Raw genomic sequence first — 13,995 nt, forward strand, 5'->3', positions numbered from 1 at the left:
GTGTGTGGTAAAGGTCAAACACGTGATCTCTGTTTATGTGTCAGAAATCACATCTGTTTGGTTTTATATCAGTGAAGTCAAAGTGATGAAGAATAATAAATAATAAATACATAAATACATAAATACATAAACTAACTCTCTGCTGCTGAAACTGTCTTTTCTCTGGAGTCACTTTAAACTAAACATCATCAAACATGAAGTCATTAAACGTTCAAACGAGAATATTTATGATGTTTTCACGACACATTCAAATCCTCAGTGGCAGGACGAGCTTATTTAGAATTACTGCTGTTTATTAATTGTTTTATTTATAGTTTTAATAACTGGTTTATGAATAGTTTTAATAAGCGGTGGGCTGCTGGAGAGCTGGAGCTGGGTACTATATATAATTATTGCTGTTTAATAAGCGTTGGTCTGTGCTGATGCGCTGCAGCTGCGTCTCCATCAGTTTGGAATCAAACTTCATTGTTTCAGCTTTTAGCTTTAAAATCAGTTTTTTGGTTTCTCTCAGAAACCGGCGTCCTGCTGCTCCTCCTGCTGCTCCTCCTGCTGCTCCTCCTGCTGCTCCTCCTGCTGCTCCTCCTCCTGCAGCTTCTCCTGCTGCTCCTCCTGCTGCTCCTCCTGCTGCTTCTCCTGCTGCTCCTCCTGCTGCTCCTCCTGCTCCTTCTCCTGCTGCTCCTCCTGCAGCTCCTGCTGCTCCTTCTCCTGCTGCTCCTCCTGCTGCTCCTTCTCCTGCTGCTCCTTCTCCTGCTGCTCCTCCTCCTGCTCCTCCTCCTGCAGCTCCTCCTGCTGCTCCTCCTGCTCCTTCTCCTGCTGCTCCTCCTGCTGCTCCTTCTCCTGCTGCTCCTCCTGCTGCTCCTTCTCCTGCTGCTCCTTCTCCTGCTGCTCCTTCTCCTGCAGCTCCTCCTGCTGCTCCTCCTCCTGCTGCTCCTTCTCCTGCTGCTCCTTCTCCTGCAGCTCCTCCTCCTGCTCCTTCTCCTGCTGCTCCTTCTCCTGCAGCTCCTCCTCCTGCTCCTTCTCCTGCTGCTCCTTCTCCTGCAGCTCCTCCTCCTGCTCCTTCTCCTGCTGCTCCTTCTCCTGCAGCTCCTCCTCCTGCTCCTTCTCCTGCTGCTCCTTCTCCTGCAGCTCCTCCTCCTGCTCCTTCTCCTGCTGCTCCTTCTCCTGCAGCTCCTCCTCCTGCTCCTTCTCCTGCTGCTCCTTCTCCTGCAGCTCCTCCTCCTGCTCCTTCTCCTGCTGCTCCTTCTCCTGCAGCTCCTCCTCCTGCTCCTTCTCCTGCTGCTCCTTCTCCTGCAGCTCCTCCTCCTGCTCCTTCTCCTGCTGCTCCTTCTCCTGCTGCTGCTCCTCCTGCTCCTTCTCCTTCTCCTGCTGCTCCTCCTGCTCCTGCAGCTCCTTCTCCTGCAGCTCCTCCTGCTGCTCCTCCTGCTCCTTCTCCTGCTGCTCCAGCACAGTTCACTTATCTAACTCAGCACCTTTTGAGGCGACGTTCATGTTTTCATGTTCAAAACCACGAGAATCAGAAACACAAGTGACGACAAAGCTGCTGAAGGTTTGTAACTTTGACCTTTATTCAGTTTTTATTAAGTTTCAGTGAGTCGTCTGGTCCCCACACACACACACACACACGGATGGACAGACACACACACACGGACACACACACACACACACACACGGATGGACAGACACACAGACAGACAGACAGACAGACAGACACACACACACACACACACACACACACACAGACAGACGGTCGGTCGGTCGGTCGGAGTGACTCTGGTCTGGACCCTGGAGCTTCACTCGGCTCCTTGTCCTCCCATCTGCTCGTCTTTGTCTTTCTTCTTGTGACCGGAGACGATGTCATCGATGCGCAGCAGCAAGATGGCCGTCTGACGGACGGACACACGGCGTTAGTGTGTGTTTACAGTTACAGACGGAAGTGTGTGAGTGTGAGTGAGTGTGTGTGTCTCACCTCCACGGCCGTCTTGTAGGTCTGAGCTTTCACAGCCAGCGGCTCCCAGATCCCCAGAGAGTTCATGTCCGACAGAGAGCCGCTCTCACCGTCCACCCCCCAACACACACTGCTGTCCTGAGTGTGTTTGGCCTGGACACACAACAACAACACAACACAACAACACACACTGCTGTCCTGAGTGTGTTTGGCCTGGACACACAACAACAACACAACACATCAACACACAACAACACACACTGCTGTCCTGAGTGTGTTTGGCCTGGACACACAACAACAACACAACACATCAACACACATCAACACACACTGCTGTCCTGAGTGTGTTTGGCCTGGACACACAACAACAACACAACACATCAACACACAACAACACACACTGCTGTCCTGAGTGTGTGTGGCCTGGACACACAACAACAACACAACACACACTGCTGTCCTGAGTGTGTGTGTGTGTGCGTGTGCGTGTGCGTGTGCGTGTGTGTGTGTGTGTGTGTGTGTGTCGCCTCTGTGGTGGTGATAAAGCTCCGTACCCTCAGTGACGTCAGCACTCTGATGGTGGACGCTCCACAGTTCTGGATCAGGGTTCGGGGGATGACCTCCAGGGCCTGGGCCACGGCGCGGTACGGCCACTGTTCGACGCCGGTCAGAGCGCGGGAGCGTTCCATCAGACGCTTGGACACCGCCATCTCGATGGCGCCGCCGCCCGGCAACAGGGACGGCTCCAGCAGCACGTTACGACACACCTGCATGGCGTCCTGCAGGTTCCTCTCCACCTCCTGCACAGAGACACACGGGTCAGCGGACGGGCCCGAGGCCGGGGGTTAGAGTCCGGGGGTCAAAGACCTGAGGTTTAAGTCTGAAGGTCAGAGTCTGGAGGCTCTGGTGCTAATGTGGCTAATTCTGTAAACATCGGACAGATGGACGCATCTCCCTCCCCCCAGCGTCACATACATGCCCTTTTATGGTCAGAGGAAATGAGGCGGAGTCAAAGTCTGCGGCTAACGGTGGTAAAACTGTTGCTAACTCTGGCTAACTGTGGCTAACGTTGATGAACTGTGGCTAACGTCGGTGGCCACGGCGTTGGACTCACAGCGAGGATCTCCTTGCTGGCTCCTCGCAGCAGGATGGTGCAGGCTTTGGGGTCTTTGCACTCGGTGACGAAGGTGAAGTACTCGTCCCCGATCTTCTTCACCTCAAACAGCCCCGCTCCGGTCCCCATGTCTTCCTCACGCAGCTCGTCCGTCCGGCTGACGATACGAGCGCCACACGCCCTGAGAGAGACAGAGAGTTAACACAGCTGCTGCTGCTGCTGCTTCCTGTGTCTGCCGGCGTCGGCTGCAGGCGAGAGCTTTACCTGGCGATGCGGTTGTTGTCGGTCTTCCTGACGCGGCGGATGGCGGTGATGTTTGCCTTCATCAGGTAGTGCTGAGCCAGATCTGAGAGGCGTTACAGAGACAAGTGTATCAGACGAGTCGTGTGTGCGCGTGTCTGTGTCTCTGTGTGTGTGTGTGTGTGCGTCTCTGCGCGCCCGTGTGTGTGCGTGTGTCTCTGCGTGCGTGCCCGTGTGCGTGTGTGTGTACCTGAGATGCCCTTCTCTGTGAACAGCAGGTCTGGTTTCAGGCGGATGATGTCTTCACAGATCTGCTGGATGTATTCTTCCTCCATCTGCAGGATTCTGGCAAAGTCCTCCTCCTTACTGATCTCTATGTCCGTCTGCACACACACACACACACACACACACACATTAACACACACAAACACTATTGGTCCGTCTGTTGGAGGACGTGAAACAAAGCGTGTGTGTGTGTGTGTGTGTGTGTGTGTGTGTGTGTGTGTGTGTGTGTGTGTGTGTGTGTGTGTGTGTGTGTGTGCGTGCGTGCGTGTCTGACCTGGCTCTCGCCCTTCTTGTACTCCAGGGAACAGTCCAGCAGGACGATCCGTGGCTCTTTGATCATGCGTCTCATCCTCGGGTGAGTCACGTCCTTGTTGACCATCACGCCCTTCAGCACGCACGAGTCCTCGATGATGCCTCCAGGGACCTGAGCACAGCGGGACAGACGAGCGTTACAGGAAGCACCGCGGGCCGGCACAGAGCGGGCCGTCACACCGTGGGCGCGGCTGGCGGACGGACAGGAAGCGTACCTTCTCCACTTTGGCGTACTGCTTGATGTTGATCTCTTTGCGGCCGTTGTCCTCCAGCTCCACGGTGCGGACGGCGTCCAGAGCGATGCTGCACGCCAGTTCAGACCAGCGGCTCAGAGCTTTGGTGTTGATGGCGGAGTGGAGGATCTTCAGCATCATGGAGCGGTCCGACGTGTCCACCGGCGTGCTGAGGACAGCGTGTTTACGTTAGGAAGAGTCACCGACCACGTTCTTTATTAATTACACCAGAGCAGCAGAACGACGACGCTGCAGCCGATGACATCAGCTCCGCCTCCCCGGGGCGGGTCAGGAGAGAACGGCGTGCTGGAGACGCCACAGTTACCTGATCTCCTTCAGAGTGTCCAGCATGTCCTCCAGGGCCTGTCTGTAGGCGCCGATGATGATCGTCGGGTGCATCTGCTGCTCCAGGAACTGCTCCGCTACAGACAGCATCTCCCCGGCTGAACACACACACACACACACACACACACACACACACACACAGAGTCAGGTTCATGAGTTGCTACAACAACAGTCCGATCCATGAACAGCAGCAGCGGCGGCAGCCTGAGCAGCTCACCCAGGATGATCACTGACGTGGTCCCGTCTCCCACCTCCTCGTCCTGCGTGCGGCTGATCTCGATCATGGACTTGGCTGCAGGATGTTGAACCTGGATCTGTTACCATGGAGACAGCCCCTCAGTAAACATCACAAACAGCCTGAAAACTGACTTTTCTTTGAATCTAAACCCTGAATATGAGACAACCCTGTTTTATTTATATATGTAAATCTCTCCTGACCTCACGGAGGATGGCGTTTCCATCGTTGGTCATCACGATTCCTCCCATGGGGTCCAGCAACATCTACACACACACACACACACACACAGGAGTCATTACAAACACACACACTTCCAACCTGCTTTAGACGAACAATAATTAATAACTGACTCTAAAGAAAAACTGGCCTCATGAGAAACTTATTAAATTATTAATGTGTGTCATCGTCACCTTCATCATGGCCCGAGGGCCGAGGCAGGTCCGGATGACATCTGCAATGGTCTGACACACACACACACGCACACACAGACACAAAGACACACACACACACAGGTTAAATAGATGAACAGAGTGACTCTTTGATGGTGTGTGTGAGCAGCAGCAGCAGCAGACACGCACCTTTGCAGCGCTGATGTTTCCCGTCTGGACTTTACGTCCTGACTCTCTCTTTATGTTCTGGTCTGAAGAGGAAACACACATTCAGCACGTTTAGCTTTAATAAGAGAAAACACACATTCAGCACATTTAGCTTTAATAAGAGGAAAGACATGAAAAACAAACAGAACTACGTCACAGTGAAAACACATCACGCTCAGGCTGATTTCATATCATCTGCTCTTTCACTTCAGAACCAGATTTATATTTTGATTTAAACATTTAATAAAGTAATTAATAAACAATTGAAACATGAGGAAAGTCTCAGTCTGCTGCTGTTATCATATGATTTATACATAATATGTCTCTTTAATATCACTGTTCAGGCTCTTTTATTATGGAATATCATAATTAGAGATTCTCCTGAACTTAACAAAATAAAAGTCTAAATAGAAGTTTCACCACATTCTGAAAATAAACAATAAAACAGGAATAAGCATCAATAACTCATCAATAACCAGAGGGTGCGGCTCTGACGATAGCATCCGCTAGCATTAGCAGCTAGCTAGCATTAGCGGGTCGGATTCGTTTTCACTGAAGTTCAATTATAAAATATAATTATAATATTATTATTATAATGTTTGTTTATTCATTTAAACACCGCAGTGGCGTTAAAGCTAACAATGCTAACAGTTTAGCCGCTAATACGCTGGCTGGCAGGAATAAGCGTTAGCATGCTAGTGAGCTAACTGTTTCATGCTGAGTAACGAGGCTGAGGGGATTAGCATCGAGCTAACAATGCTAACAGCGGCAGGTTTATCCGTTAGCTCGATGCTAACAGTTAGCATGTTAGCAGCACATGCCGGTGGCCGCTTTGTGTCGCAGCCGGGCCGCTGCGCCGGTCGGCCGGCTCCGGGCGGACAGAGCGCCGGTGGGCGGCCGCCCCGGCTCCTCGGTGCCTCACACGCAGGTTTAGAGGTTAATAGAGACGGTTAAGTGAGGATGAAGTTACTCACTGAGCACTAAAACCTGCTGACCCATCATGGTGAAGCACGAGCCCGGGAGATGCAGCCTGGAAGCTTCTGGGGACGCACGAGGAGAGGGAGGGCTCTAACCGCAGGGGCGGGAAAACAGCCACCGGCCCAACCAATCAGCGGAGAGGATCAGTTTGACAGACAGCAGCTTCCACCAATGGCGTTAATGAGCCCAGAGAGTTAAAGAGAGCGGCCTTATACGGAGAAGACCCGCCGACGCCATTTTTATTATTAATATTATTATTATTATTATTATTAATATCATTATTATTAGTTATTAATATCAATAACTGATTAATTCACGTCTTATTCATCTTCACTTTATATAATTATCAAAGTTCACAAACAATAAGACTATAATAATAAATGTTCTTATTTCTGTTAAACTCACTTCACGTCTTCATGTTGTTTCATTTTTAACATCAGATTTTATCTTTAGTGAATTAATAAATGCACTGAGTCATGTGATCACGTTTTATTCAAACAAACATCTGAAAACAATAATAAGAAAAGCTTTGTCACATGATTCATAAATAAATACATAAATAAATAAATAAATAAATAAAACAGCTGCTGTGGTTTAAAAAATAAAAAACAACGATCATGTCAATAACCATGAACATGAGAACACACATATATTTATTTATATGAACTCATTTTCATATTTAAATAAGTTTATTAAACTCTTTAACTCTGTCTGTTACTGACTCACTACGTTTCCCAGAATGCCTTTCACCACCCTCAGAAACACAGGAGTCAGCGCTGTGACATCACTTCCTGTCTCACGGTCAGGTGGTGAAGATGATTGACAGCTGCAGGTGGGATGAGGTTTTGATTGACAGAGGATTGGAAGCCTCTGATTGGCTGATTCAAAAAATGACAGCCTGTCGTCGTGGAGACGAGCTGCAGTCAGAGTTCGTCCTTGGATCCTCCAATCAGCAGCCGGCGACTCGACTCCTCCTTCAGGAACTCCAGGAAGTCTCGCAGCTCGCGGCCGCCCTGAAGCACACAGAGGGCCAAACGGGTGGACGTTACCACGGAAACATGACCTCCGACGTGTCAATCACGCCGTCACACGTTACCACGGAAACATGACCTCCGACATGTCAGTCACACGTTACCACGGAAACATGACCTCCGACATGTCAGTCACACGTTACCACGGAAACATGACCTCCGACATGTCAGTCACACGTTACCACGGAAACATGACCTCCGACGTGTCAGTCACACGTTACCACGGAAACATGACCTCCGACATGTCAGTCACACGTTACCACGGAAACATGACCTCCGATGTGTCAGTCACGCCGAAACTTTCATCCGGCATTATGGTCTTCAGATCAGGCGCCCGATCACTGTAGTTAGTTAGTAACTGTTGTTAGTTTAGTTACGGTAGTTAGTTAGCTTAGCTTAGTTCATGTTAGCTTAGTTAGGTTAGTTAGTTCATGTAGTTAGCTTAGCTTAGTTCATGTAGTTAGTTAGCTTAGCTTAGTTCATGTAGTTAGTTAGCTTAGCTTAGTTCATGTAGTTAGTTAGCTTAGCTTAGTTCATGTAGTTAGTTAGCTTAGTTCATGTAGTTAGTTAGCTTAGTTCATGTAGTTAGCTTAGTTCATGTAGTTAGTTAGCTTAGCTTAGTTCATGTAGTTAGCTTAGTTCATGTAGTTAGTTAGCTTAGTTCATGTAGTTAGCTTAGTTCATGTAGTTAGTTAGCTTAGTTCATGTAGCTAGCTTAGTTCATGTAGTTAGTTAGCTTAGTTCATGTAGTTAGCTTAGTTCATGTAGTCAGTTAGCTTAGTTAGTTCATGTAGTTAGTTTTGTTACTGTAGTTAGCTAGTTTAGCTACTAACTGTAGTTAGTTAGTTAGTTGCAGTGGAGCAGCTGCTGAGTCCTGACAGTTTAACGCGGGTTCTTTAGTGAACGCGTCCTGACAGTTTAACGCAGGTGCTTTAGTGAACGCGTCCTGACAGTTTAACGCAGGTTCTTTAGTGAACGCGTCCTGACAGTTTAACGCAGGTTCTTTAGTGAACGCGTCCTGACAGTTTAACGCAGGTGCTTTAGTGAACGCGTCCTGACAGTTTAACGCAGGTTCTTTAGTGAACGCGTCCTGACAGTTTAACGCAGGTGCTTTAGTGAACGCGTCCTGACAGTTTAACGCAGGTGCTTTAATGAACGCGTCCTGACAGTTTAACGCAGGTTCTTTAGTGAACGCGTCCTGACAGTTTAACGCAGGTGCTTTAGTGAACGCGTCCTGACAGTTTAACGCAGGTTCTTTAGTGAACGCGTCCTGACAGTTTAACGCAGGTGCTTTAGTGAACGCGTCCTGACAGTTTAACGCAGGTGCTTTAGTGAACGCGTCCTGACAGTTTAACGCAGGTTCTTTAGTGAACGCGTCCTGACAGTTTAACGCAGGTTCTTTAGTGAACGCGTCCTGACAGTTTAACGTAGGTTCTTTAGTGAACGCGTCCTGACAGTTTAACGCAGGTTAGTTAATGAACGCGTCCTGACAGTTTAACGCGGGTTCTTTAGTGAACGCGTCCTGACAGTTTAACGCAGGTTCTTTAGTGAACGCGTCCTGACAGTTTAACGCAGGTTAGTTAATGAACGCGTCCTTGAACAACAGCAGCCGCCGGTCGTTACCTCGTATCTGATTGGCTCGTCCTTTCTGCCCGCAGGAGCAAAGTAGATGGTGGGGTACCTGCGGAGAGAGACGTCTGTTAGAAACCGTGACCCGTCTGCAGCGTGCTCATGGGCACGGGTCAGAGGCGCCGGCCGCTCTCACCCCTGCACGTCGTATCCCAGCGGGACGTCGTTCTCAGCGGCGTCCATCTTGGCGACGACGATGTTTGGATCAGAGATCAGCTGCAGGACAGAGAGACGCGTCGTTAACCGTGAGGGAGGAGCGTGTTTTAGTCAGAGACACGGAGGGTTTGATGAAGAGGAGGATGAAGGGGAGGATGAAGGTGAGGATGAAGGTGAGGATGAAGGTGAGGATGAAGGTGAAGAGGAGGATGAAGGTGAGGATGAGGATGAAGGGGAGGATGAGGAGGATGATGAAGGTGTTTGTACCCGCGCTGCCAGCTCTCTGTACACCGGCTCCAGCTTCTTGCAGTGTGAACACGAGCGAGAGTAGAACTGGATCAGAACGTCTTTCTCTGGGTCGTTGACGACTTCGTCAAAAGACTCTGCAACGACCACCTGCAGAGGAGTCACAGTCAGAGGAGTCACAGTCAGAGGAGTCACAGTCAGAGTCAGAGGAGTCACAGTCAGAGGAGTCACAGTCAGAGGAGTCACAGTCAGAGGAGTCACAGTCAGAGGAGTCAGAGTCAGAGGAGTCACAGTCAGAGGAGTCACAGTCAGAGGAGTCACAGTCAGAGGAGTCACAGTCAGAGGAGTCAGAGGAGTCACAGTCAGAGGAGTCACAGTCAGAGGAGTCAGAGTCAGAGGAGTCACAGTCAGAGGAGTCACAGTCAGAGGAGTCAGAGGAGTCACAGTCAGAGGAGTCACAGTCAGAGGAGTCAGAGGAGTCACAGTCAGAGGAGTCACAGTCACAGTCAGAGGAGTCACAGTCACAGTCAGAGGAGTCAGAGGAGTCACAGTCAGAGGAGTCACAGTCAGAGGAGTCACAGTCAGAGGAGTCAGAGGAGTCACAGTCAGAGGAGTCACAGTCAGAGGAGTCACAGTCAGAGGAGTCACAGTCAGAGGAGTCACAGTCAGAGGAGTCACAGTCAGAGGAGTCACAGTCAGAGGAGTCACAGTCAGAGGAGTCAGAGTGAGAGGAGTCACAGTCAGAGGAGTCAGAGTCAGAGGAGTCACAGTCAGAGGAGTCACAGTCAGAGGAGTCACAGTCAGAGGAGTCACAGTCAGAGGAGTCACAGTCAGAGGAGTCAGAGTCAGAGGAGTCACAGTCAGAGGAGTCACAGTCAGAGGAGTCAGAGTCAGAGGAGTCACAGTCAGAGGAGTCACAGTCAGAGGAGTCACAGTCACAGTCAGAGGAGTCACAGTCAGAGGAGTCAGAGGAGTCACAGTCAGAGGAGTCACAGTCAGAGGAGTCAGAGTCAGAGGAGTCACAGTCAGAGGAGTCAGAGTCAGAGGAGTCACAGTCAGAGGAGTCACAGTCAGAGTCAGAGTCAGAGGAGTCACAGTCAGAGTCAGAGTCAGAGTCAGAGTCACAGTCAGAGGAGTCACAGTCAGAGGAGTCACAGTCAGAGGAGTCAGAGTCAGAGGAGTCACAGTCAGAGGAGTCACAGTCAGAGGAGTCAGAGTCAGAGGAGTCACAGTCAGAGGAGTCACAGTCAGAGGAGTCACAGTCAGAGTCAGAGTCAGAGTCACAGTCAGAGGAGTCACAGTCAGAGGAGTCACAGTCAGAGGAGTCAGAGTCAGAGGAGTCACAGTCAGAGGAGTCACAGTCAGAGGAGTCAGAGTCAGAGGAGTCAGAGTCAGAGGAGTCACAGTCAGAGGAGTCAGAGGAGTCACAGTCAGAGTCAGAGGAGTCACAGTCAGAGGAGTCAGAGTCAGAGGAGTCACAGTCAGAGGAGTCAGAGGAGTCACAGTCAGAGGAGTCACAGTCAGAGGAGTCAGAGTCAGAGGAGTCACAGTCAGAGGAGTCAGAGTCAGAGGAGTCACAGTCAGAGGAGTCACAGTCAGAGGAGTCACAGTCAGAGGAGTCACAGTCAGAGGAGTCAGAGTCAGAGGAGTCACAGTCAGAGGAGTCACAGTCAGAGGAGTCAGAGTCAGAGGAGTCACAGTCAGAGGAGTCACAGTCAGAGGAGTCAGAGTCAGAGGAGTCACAGTCAGAGGAGTCACAGTCAGAGGAGTCAGAGGAGTCACAGTCAGAGGAGTCACAGTCAGAGGAGTCACAGTCAGAGGAGTCAGAGTCAGAGGAGTCACAGTCAGAGGAGTCAGAGTCAGAGGAGTCACAGTCAGAGGAGTCACAGTCAGAGTCAGAGTCAGAGGAGTCACAGTCAGAGTCAGAGTCAGAGTCAGAGTCACAGTCAGAGGAGTCACAGTCAGAGGAGTCACAGTCAGAGGAGTCAGAGTCAGAGGAGTCACAGTCAGAGGAGTCACAGTCAGAGGAGTCAGAGTCAGAGGAGTCAGAGTCAGAGGAGTCACAGTCAGAGGAGTCACAGTCAGAGGAGTCAGAGTCAGAGGAGTCAGAGTCAGAGGAGTCACAGTCAGAGGAGTCACAGTCAGAGTCAGAGTCAGAGTCAGAGTCAGAGGAGTCAGAGTCAGAGGAGTCACAGTCAGAGGAGTCAGAGTCAGAGGAGTCACAGTCAGAGGAGTCAGAGTCAGAGGAGTCAGAGTCAGAGGAGTCACAGTCAGAGGAGTCAGAGTCAGAGGAGTCAGAGTCAGAGGAGTCACAGTCAGAGGAGTCACAGTCAGAGGAGTCACAGTCAGAGGAGTCACAGTCAGAGGAGTCACAGTCAGAGGAGTCACAGTCAGAGGAGTCACAGTCAGAGGAGTCACAGTCAGAGGAGTCAGAGGAGTCAGAGTCAGAGTCAGAGGAGTCACAGTCAGAGGAGTCAGAGTCAGAGGAGTCAGAGGTCAAAGGTCAGAGGTCAGGACCTCCTCTCTTCCCATTGGCCGACAGGATGAAGGTCTCACCTTGACAGCAGCAGAGTTTCTCTCAGGAACCGGTTCAGACCTGATGTAACGTTTCAGACGTCCTGCAAAGTAATCCTCCAGGAACCTCTCCAAGGAACGCCCATCCCTCCTGAGACGCATACACACACACACACGCATAAACACGCATACACACGCACACACACGCATACACACGCACACACACGCATACACGCATACACACGCACACACGCATACACACGCACACACACGCATACACACGCACACACACGCACACGCACACACACGCACACACACACGCATACAGGCATACACACGCACACGCACACACACGCACACACACACGCATACAGGCATACACACGCACACACACGCACACACGTTAGCCTGCTTGGGCCTGGTTGGGCCTGGTTGGGCCTGGGTACCTACGTGAACTCCTCTCTCATGGTGTATTATTTTAGCCTGCTTGGGCCTGGTTGGGCCTGGGTACCTACGTGAACTCCTCTCTCATGGTGTATTATTTTAGCCTGCTTGGGCCTGGTTGGGCCTGGGTACCTACGTGAACTCCTCTCTCATGGTGTATTATTGTAGCCTGCTTGGGCCTGGTTGGGCCTGGTTGGGCCTGGGTACCTACGTGAACTCCTCTCTCATGGTGTATTATTTTAGCCTGCTTGGGCCTGGTTGGGCCTGGTTGGGCCTGGGTACCTACGTGAACTCCTCTCTCATGGTGTACTTGTGGCCCAGTTGGGTCCGGATGGTGACGAACGGCAGCTCTCCTCCGTCTGACGTCCCCAGGCCGAAGTCCTCCTCCAGCTCAGACAGGAAGTCCTTCTTATTGGCTACGGAGAACATCAGGCCCCGCCCAGAAAACTTAGACGCCACCTTCATCACCCTGGCAACGAGACACAGAAGGCGGGGCTTCAGTCTCAGCCCGTCAGTCGGGGGCTGGCGGTCGCCGTGGTTACCTGTTCCTCCAGTAGTTGGAGCCCTGGACGTTGCGATGGTAGTCGACGTCGTAGAACGCCGTCAGCAGGTCACGGACCCGGAGACGGTCCCTGTTCTCCAGCGTCAGGAGAGGACACACGCCGTGACTGTGAGACAGGTGAGAGACAGACAGGTGAGGACACACGCCGTGACTGTGAGACAGGTGAGAGACAGACAGGTGAGGACACACGCCGTGACTGTGAGACAGGTGAGAGACAGACAGGTGAGGACACACGCCGTGACTGTGAGACAGGTGAGAGACAGACAGGTGAGGACACAAGCCGTGACTGTGAGACAGGTGAGAGACAGACAGGTGAGACAGGTGAGAGACAGACAGGTGAGGACACACGCCGTGACTGTGAGACAGGTGAGAGACAGACAGATGAAAGACAGACGGGTGAGACAGGTGAGACAGACAGGTGAGACAGGTGCAGACAGACAGGTGAGACAGGTGCAGACAGACAGGTGAGGACACGCGCCGTGACTGTGAGACAGGTGAGAGACAGACAGGTGAGACAGACGGACAGGTGAGACAGACAGACAGGTGAGAGACAGACAGGTGAGACAGACAGACAGGTGAGACAGGTGCAGGCAGACAGGTGAGACAGACAGGTGAGACAGGTGAGACAGACAGGTGCAGACAGACAGGTGAGAAAGACAGGTGAGACAGACAGGTGAGAGACAGACAGGTGCAGACAGACAGGTGAGATAGACAGGTGAGACAGACAGGTGAGACAGACAGGTGAGAGACAGACAGGTGCAGACAGACAGGTGAGACAGACAGGTGAGACAGACAGGTGAGAGACAGACAGGTGAGAGACAGACAGGTACAGACAGACAGGTGAGACAGACAGGTGCAGACAGACAGGTGCAGACAGACAGGTGAGACAGACAGGTGAGAGACAGACAGGTGAGAGACAGACAGGTACAGACAGACAGGTGAGACAGACAGGTGCAGACAGACAGGTGAGAGACAGACAGGTGCAGACAGACAGGTGGGACCTACATGTTGTCCCTGATGAAGCGCCTCAGGGACCCGATGGTCAGGTGATCTTTGAAGACGACCACGCTCTCCTCAAACCTGCTGCTCATTCTGGGCGCCCTGAACAGCAGCACGCCCCTGGGAGG

General features: G+C 51.4%; 3 protein-coding genes across 3 annotated transcripts in view; all 3 read right to left on the reverse strand.

Moving 5' to 3' along the window:
* Positions 1-1,541: 1,541 nt before the first annotated feature.
* On the reverse strand, positions 1,542-6,364 carry cct3 (chaperonin containing TCP1, subunit 3 (gamma)). Its single transcript, XM_083925638.1, has 14 exons — positions 6,283-6,364; positions 5,291-5,352; positions 5,123-5,173; positions 4,913-4,975; positions 4,692-4,788; positions 4,455-4,572; positions 4,112-4,298; positions 3,859-4,008; positions 3,550-3,682; positions 3,324-3,405; positions 3,060-3,240; positions 2,500-2,745; positions 1,967-2,098; positions 1,542-1,883 (listed from the first exon to the last, which is right to left on the reverse strand). The coding sequence occupies exons 1-14, from the start codon at positions 6,308-6,310 to the stop codon at positions 1,791-1,793; spliced, it is 1,623 nt and encodes a 540-aa protein (XP_083781764.1). The 5' UTR covers positions 6,311-6,364; the 3' UTR covers positions 1,542-1,790.
* Positions 6,365-7,209: 845 nt separating this feature from the next.
* The window catches only part of LOC310955673 (protein disulfide-isomerase A3-like), a gene marked incomplete at both ends in the record, with an annotated part of 12,960 nt that continues 6,174 nt past the window's right edge, over positions 7,210-13,995 (reverse strand). Inside the window, 8 exons of the mRNA XM_083925641.1 lie at positions 7,210-7,299; positions 8,941-8,998; positions 9,083-9,162; positions 9,370-9,498; positions 11,905-12,013; positions 12,593-12,775; positions 12,849-12,974; positions 13,874-13,987. Coding sequence (XP_083781767.1) covers positions 7,210-7,299; positions 8,941-8,998; positions 9,083-9,162; positions 9,370-9,498; positions 11,905-12,013; positions 12,593-12,775; positions 12,849-12,974; positions 13,874-13,987 — 889 coding nt within the window. The remainder of the gene's footprint in view (positions 7,300-8,940; positions 8,999-9,082; positions 9,163-9,369; positions 9,499-11,904; positions 12,014-12,592; positions 12,776-12,848; positions 12,975-13,873; positions 13,988-13,995) is intronic.
* LOC310955904 (uncharacterized protein) lies at positions 10,904-11,449 on the reverse strand (the record flags this gene model as incomplete). The annotated part of the gene is made up of 2 exons (XM_083925985.1): positions 10,904-11,026; positions 11,342-11,449. Coding segments are annotated over 2 exons (231 nt in total), but the record flags the coding sequence as incomplete, so codon positions are not given.

The sequence above is a fragment of the Echiichthys vipera genome, assembly GCF_963691815.1.
Source record: "Echiichthys vipera genome assembly, chromosome: 13".
NCBI lineage: Eukaryota > Metazoa > Chordata > Actinopteri > Perciformes > Trachinidae > Echiichthys > Echiichthys vipera.

Coding starts and splice junctions, on each gene's coding strand:
- cct3 (XM_083925638.1), bottom strand. CDS start 6,310: ATGATGGGTCAGCAGGTTTTAGTGCTCA. Junction 4,299..4,454: donor GACACTCTGAAGGAGATCAG/GTAACTGTGGCG, acceptor CGCTGTCCTCAG/CACGCCGGTGGACACGTCGG. Junction 3,683..3,858: donor ACAAGAAGGGCGAGAGCCAG/GTCAGACACGCA, acceptor GTGTGTGTGCAG/ACGGACATAGAGATCAGTAA.